This window comes from Panulirus ornatus, chromosome 56 (assembly GCF_036320965.1).
Source record: "Panulirus ornatus isolate Po-2019 chromosome 56, ASM3632096v1, whole genome shotgun sequence".
In the NCBI taxonomy this organism is placed as follows: Eukaryota; Metazoa; Arthropoda; class Malacostraca; order Decapoda; family Palinuridae; genus Panulirus; species Panulirus ornatus.
Genome location: NC_092279.1, coordinates 2,815,858 through 2,822,603, shown reverse-complemented (window position 1 = coordinate 2,822,603; position 6,746 = coordinate 2,815,858). Strand labels below are relative to the sequence as shown.

The window sequence follows — 6,746 nt, the reverse complement described above, 5'->3', positions numbered from 1 at the left end:
AAACATCTCATTTCCAGCACATCCATCCTCCTGCGCACAACTCTATCCATAGCCCATGCCTCGCAACCATACAACATTGTTGGAACCACTATTCCTTCAAACATACCCATTTTTGCTTTCCGAGATAATGTTCTCGACTTCCACACATTCTTCAAGGCTCCTAGAATTTTCGCCCCCTCCCCCACCCTATGATCCACTTCCGCTTCCATGGTTCCATCCGCTGCCAGATCCACTCCCAGATATCTAAAACACTTTACTTCCTCCAGTTTTTCTCCATTCAAACTTACCTCCCAATTGATTTGACCCTCAACCCTACTGTACCTAATAACCTTGCTCTTATTCACATTTACTCTTAACTTTCTTCTTTCACACACTTTACCAAACTCAGTCACCAGCTTCTGCAGTTTCTCACATGAATCAGCCACCAGCGCTGTATCATCAGCGAACAACAACTGACTCGCTTCCCAAGCTCTCTCATCCACAACAGACTGCACACTTGCCCCTCTTTCCAAAACTCTTGCATTCACCTCCCTAACAACCCCATCCATAAACAAATTAAACAGCCATGGAGACATCACACACCCCTGCCACAAACCTACATTCACTGAGAACCAATCACTTTCCTCTCTTCCTACACGTACACATGCCTTACATCCTCGATAAAAACTTTTCACTGCTTCTAACAACTTGCCTCCCACACCATATATTCTTAATACCTTCCACGGAGCATCTCTATCAACTCTGTCATATGCCTTCTCCAGATCCATAAATGCTACATACAAATCCATTTGCTTTTCTAAGTATTTCTCACATACATTCTTCAAAGCAAACACCTGATCCACACATCCTCTACCACTTCTGAAACCACACTGCTCTTCCCCAATCTGATGCTCTGTACATGCCTTCACCCTCTCAATCAATACCCTCCCATATAATTTACCAGGAATACTCAACAAACTTATACCTCTGTAATTTGAGCACTCACTCTTATCCCCTTTGCCTTTGTACAACGGCACTATGCACGCATTCCGCCAATCCTCAGGCACATCACCATGAGTCATACATACATTAAATAACCTTACCAACCAGTCAATAATACAGTCACCCCCTTTTTTAATAAATTCCACTGCAATACCATCCAAACTTGCTGCCTTGCCGGCTTTCATCTTCCGCAAAGCTTTTACTACCTCTTCTCTGTTTACCAAATCATTTTCCCTAACCCTCTCACTTTGCACACCACCTCGACCAAAACACCCTATATCTGCCACTCTATCATCAAACACATTCAACAAACCTTCAAAATACCCACTCCATCTCCTTCTCACATCACCACTACTTGTTATCACCTCCCCATTTGTGCCCTTCACTGAAGTTCCCATTTGCTCCCTTGTCTTACACACTTTATTTACCTCCTTCCGGAACATCTTTTTATTCTCCCTAAAATTTAATGATACTCTCTCATCCCAACTCTAATTTGCCCTCTTTTCACCTCTTGCACCTTTCTCTTGACCTCCTGTCTCTTTCTTTTATACATCTCCCACTCAATTGCATTTTTTCCCTGCAAAAATCGTCCAAATGCCTCTCTCTTCTCTTTCACTAATAATCTTACTTCTTCATGCCACCACTCACTACCCTTTCTAATCAACCCACCTCCCACTCTTCTCATGCCACAAGCATCTTTTGCACAATCCATCACTGATTCCCTAAATACATCCCATTCCTCCCCCACTCCCCTTACTTCCATTGTTCTCACCTTTTTCCATTCTGTACTCAGTCTCTCCTGGTACTTCCTTACACAAGTCTCCTTCCCAAGCTCACTTACTCTCACCACCCTCTTCACCCCAACATTCACTCTTCTTTTCTGAAAACCCATAAAAATCTTTACCTTAGCCTCCACAAGATAATGATCAGACATCCCTCCAGTTGCACCTCTCAGCACATTAACATCCAAAAGTCTCTCTTTCGCACGCCTGTCAATTAACACGTAATCCAATAACGCTCTCTGGCTATCTCTCCTACTTACATACGTATACTTATGTATATCTCGCTTTTTAAACCAGGTATTCCCAATCACCAGTCCTTTTTCAGCACATAAATCTACAAGCTCTTCACCATTTCCATTTACAACACTGAACACCCCATGTATACCAATTATTCCCTCAACTGCCACATTACTCACCTTTGCATTCAAATCACCCATCACTATAACCCGGTCTCGTGCATCAAAACCACTAACACACTCATTCAGCTGCTCCCAAAACACTTGCCTCTCATGATCTTTCTTCTCATGCCCAGGTGCATATGCACCAATAATCACCCATCTCTCTCCATCCACTTTCAGTTTTACCCATATTAATCGAGAATTTACTTTCTTACATTCTATCACATACTCCCACAACTCCTGTCTCAGGAGTACTGCTACTCCTTCCCTTGCTCTTGTCCTCTCACTAACCCCTGACTTTACTCCCAAGACATTCCCAAACCACTCTTCCCCTTTACCCTTGAGCTTCGTTTCACTCAGAGCCAAAACATCCAGGTTCCTTTCCTCAAACATACTACCTATCTCTCCTTTTTTCACATCTTGGTTACATCCACACACATTTAGACACCCCAGTCTGAGCCTTCGAGGAGGATGAGCACTCCCCGCGTGACTCATTCTTCTGTTTCCCATTTTAGAAAGTTAAAAAAAATACAAGGAGGGGAGGATTTCTGGCCCCCCGCTCCCATCCCCTCTAGTCACCTTCTATATATATATATATATATATATATATATATAGTGTAAATGAGATGGCCTTTATTAGGATATTCAGGTGCCATGCTATCTCATTTAGCATAACAGAGGAGAGGGTGCCCTCACGGACAAATCAAAATGCCATCCCAAGTTCTTGATTCTCCTCAAAGTATGCTTCATGTTAATTGTATCATATGTGCATAAGTTTTGGCAAAGGCTTTAGTTGAAATTCACACTGAAAACATTAAGCTATATACCTGTAGGCTGCATTCCAATATCTTTTTGCAGACTTCATTTGAAATCAAACCTCGTTTAAAAAGAAGTTAACCCTATACTTAAACAGAGAGCATCTATGTTACCAACCCAGGTCCATCCCAATCCACTCAACAACACATTCTGACACCAACATAAAGGAAAATATATTACTTTTTTGGATGTTTTCTTTAATAATGTATAAGACATATTCTATCTATATCTATATCATTTTGCTTTACACTAGGGACAGAAATTTATGAAGTACTGTATAATCAATGGGTTAACTATTCAAATCAAGAATGAAACTGTAAGGCCAACAAACAAAAAGACAATGAAAAATCTAATAAAATGTTTATACAAAAACTGGAACAGACAAAGATAAGTAAAGAGATTAATTGAACAAGAAAAACGTTAAGGAAAATGGAGTTGAAAGAGTGCTGGAACAGTAATACAAAAACATGGAATGTCAAGAACAAAAGGGCAATGATGAAAGGGTCCAATGAACATGAGATACTCTAGGACACTTGTGTGAAAATCTGGCTTAGGACCATCAGTCCTATAGTAATTTCAGCGAGAAAGTGCTGGCCTTCCCCACCCTTCATAAACCTTTCATCCATGGTAGCAACAGCACTTTTTGGGTCCACCTTCAGTCAATCAGACAGATGATGTCATCAACCCACTCACACCTAGCCACCAGCAGTGCAGAATTTGCAGATCATGGACATCAAACCAAAAGCAGTCATAGTTGATAGAAATTTTTCAAAAAAAAAGAAAAAAAAAACAGGCAGGAGGCTTGAAAAAATCACAGGGCACTGCCTCATCTTTCAAAACCTACAATTCTCTTTTCTGTGGTCTGTTCTGCAAGCATGGCAATGTACTCACACGGAGGAAGTGGTAAAGTAAAACTTTCAAAGAAGATGAAATGCAAAAGCAAAACTAAATACCCATCTATCTATCTTCAACATCATGTCCTCTAGTATAAGGTCAAGGTTGAGCCAATAAAATCCACATACACATATTCCTCACCAAAAGAGGTTTCAAGATTCCAGGATGCACAAACAAATGGTCCACTTGATAATCTCTGCTCAAGTCTAAAAGGTTTCAAAGAGATCTGACAGAGTATGAGGCATGATGCTTCTCTGATGAATTCTTCCAAGAGCAGATGACAGCAGGTTTCAGTTCTAAATGATCCAATATAAGGTCAGGGCTAAATACAGGCTGGCCAAAGAAGATGACTCATACGATAGAAGAAAATGTGTGTCTGGTCTAGGCTTTGAAGGTGCATGTATATACATTCTTCAACCTACGTGAAAATGTGTTATTTATTGTAGTTGTAGCACATTCACATTCTGCCTTTTTATAACATCCTCTAGCATCAAGAAATCCAAACTAAAGTGTTGCTTTGGGGTGATTAAGCTCATTCACCAAAGTGCCTGCATCAGTGTCATAATTACTACTTGCATGTAATACTACCTTTCGACATATTTGCTGGAGTCTCTTCGTACAACATTTTTGTTTTCTTTTTCCATCAACCTTTGACTTTATTCTCGTGGTTTTATTTCTCACACTTATCACTTTCATCAGTAATTTCATGTTCCCTTTCAATTCATTTTTTCACATTTTCTCCACATTTCTGGTGATTATGTTCATTTTCTACACTTCCATAGTCTTTATTAGAACTTTTTTTTCACTCTCACCTGCAGTTTTATTTAGTCTTCCAATATGTGTTAGTTACAGTTCCTCCAGTTCTGTTGCCCATATCCATTCACTCTATACTTAAGTGTTTCCATTGTCAATTCCTTTTTCCATATCAATTTCATCATTTTCATGTACATCATCTTTTTCTCCCTCCTTGCCTATTTTGTACATTTTGCATGTCTTTACTTCTTGTTTGCATGTTTTACTCAGTACTTATTGGATATATCCTCAGCTTCGCAGTCATTTTTCCACAATTCACATAGCATTTCTAGTGTTATATCCCTATTATTTACATGCTGGATTCCTATATAAACAAAGAAGACAATGTTCTATTTATTGTATTTGCACAATACAGAATTTGTTTTTGTTTCTTGATAACTTTGTTGCATGCACATTTTCTGATTCAAATGCCTAACTGGCTTTTAGAGTCATACTAACTTCTCAAGACTGTTAACATTAATCATTTTTCTCTTGTATCTTCAATTTTCAATTTGCTACCATATTCATAATACTTTATCAGTTAAGGTACTTCAGTAATAGTTTTACTAACATTTACACTTTCTTTCCACTGTGATATTTTTCTTTTCATCCACAATGTTCATTATGCTGACATTTCCTCTTTATTATTGATTGCTATTTTACTTCACCTTCATATAAACATTTCCTTTCTACAGCCACCACTCCAACACAAATTACTGACCAATTCTTTTTCTTAAGTTTATGATACTTCCCTGTCTTTAGCATCAAACATCCCATTTATACCTTATCATTCTTCAAATCAAATTATTTTTCAAATAAAGTCTCTTTTCAAGTGTTTTTGCTACCATCAATTCTCTTTTCTATGAGCACTTCTCAAACATTATTTGGTTTTCACTCCTAGGCATGATTATTCTAAATGAGTATCACTCCTTCACTGTTTAGAACTGGTCAATCAATGACTTGTTCTGTTTCTCAAACAGTTACACATTCAAGAGAGCACTTACAAGTACATACAAAGAGATTTTGCAATGAAGTTAGGCATAGACCAATGACAGACCACCTGATGATGTAGGTATCAAAAAGTTAAGAGGAGATAACTACAGAGGGACAGTATATTACCAATATCACTTCTGATGCCACTACAGAACATCACCATGGCATTTCTCCCTTTTGGGCACTGGTTAAGTCGTTTCCTAAAGTGTTAAGGTTATTCAAAAGATAGGAAAGGTTAAAACCCTTTATTTCTATAAAAAATGAATAAGGTTATGTAACCTTAATGAACGTATGCAAAATTGGCTTTATCCGAATATTCCGAATACAAGAATTTACATCTAAATTTGAACAATTCTAGGCTGAGGAAGGAATGATCTTGGAGTTGGAATACTGAGAAGACCAAGCCCAGTACTTTTTGCTCTTCCCCTTCCAGTTGTTGAGCTCACTCCAACTGATCCTTCCCAACCTCTCTGAGCTCCCCTTGTTCCTCGACCTTGTCCTCTCCTCGACATAGATGCTGCTGTTGCCTTATAGCGTGACGCTGCGTGTCTTGAAACTTTAGATGGGCTCTTTCTGGTGCTGTAGCTCGTCTCATCTCCATTCCCTGTTTTGGCCTGCTTTGCACGCCTTCCTCCACCACCTCCGAATCTTTTTCTGCGTTTCATGCTAGAATGAAGTCAATGTTGTGTTAATCTTAAAAATTATCCTCATTCTTCAAAATAAAGTACCAAGCTAACATCAGGTAGTCCAATCCAATTGAGTTCTTCACATGATCCTTTTAGTGTATGTACTCTGATTATGGAATTTCAGTAACAGAACATATATAGGAAGTAAGATATGGCATGTATTACAATACTCCTTTTGCTGCCAAACACCTCATGTTATATAAAAAAGATTTATAGAATCAATCTTAAGACTTCTAGTAACTTGATTATCAGTACTGAGATATTTCTTGAATTCATAGCAGGGAGCTTCAACCAAACTTCTGAAAGCAAAGCAATCATTAATCCTTTGGGTGCACTGGTCACCTCCATTTGACAAAAGTCATATAACAGTCAAATGCAAGAGTTGACTGTAGTCTACCGTTGTT

The 6,746-nt window shown here is 38.7% G+C and overlaps 1 protein-coding gene across 1 annotated transcript in view; it reads right to left on the bottom strand.

The window, feature by feature from the left end:
• Positions 1-5,886: 5,886 nt before the first annotated feature.
• The window catches only part of LOC139765823 (recQ-like DNA helicase Blm), a 72,166-nt gene continuing 71,306 nt past the window's right edge, over positions 5,887-6,746 (bottom strand). The window contains exon 20 of the mRNA XM_071693632.1: positions 5,887-6,322. Within this exon, the coding sequence (XP_071549733.1) occupies positions 5,995-6,322 (328 nt within the window). The 3' untranslated portion in view covers positions 5,887-5,994. The remainder of the gene's footprint in view (positions 6,323-6,746) is intronic.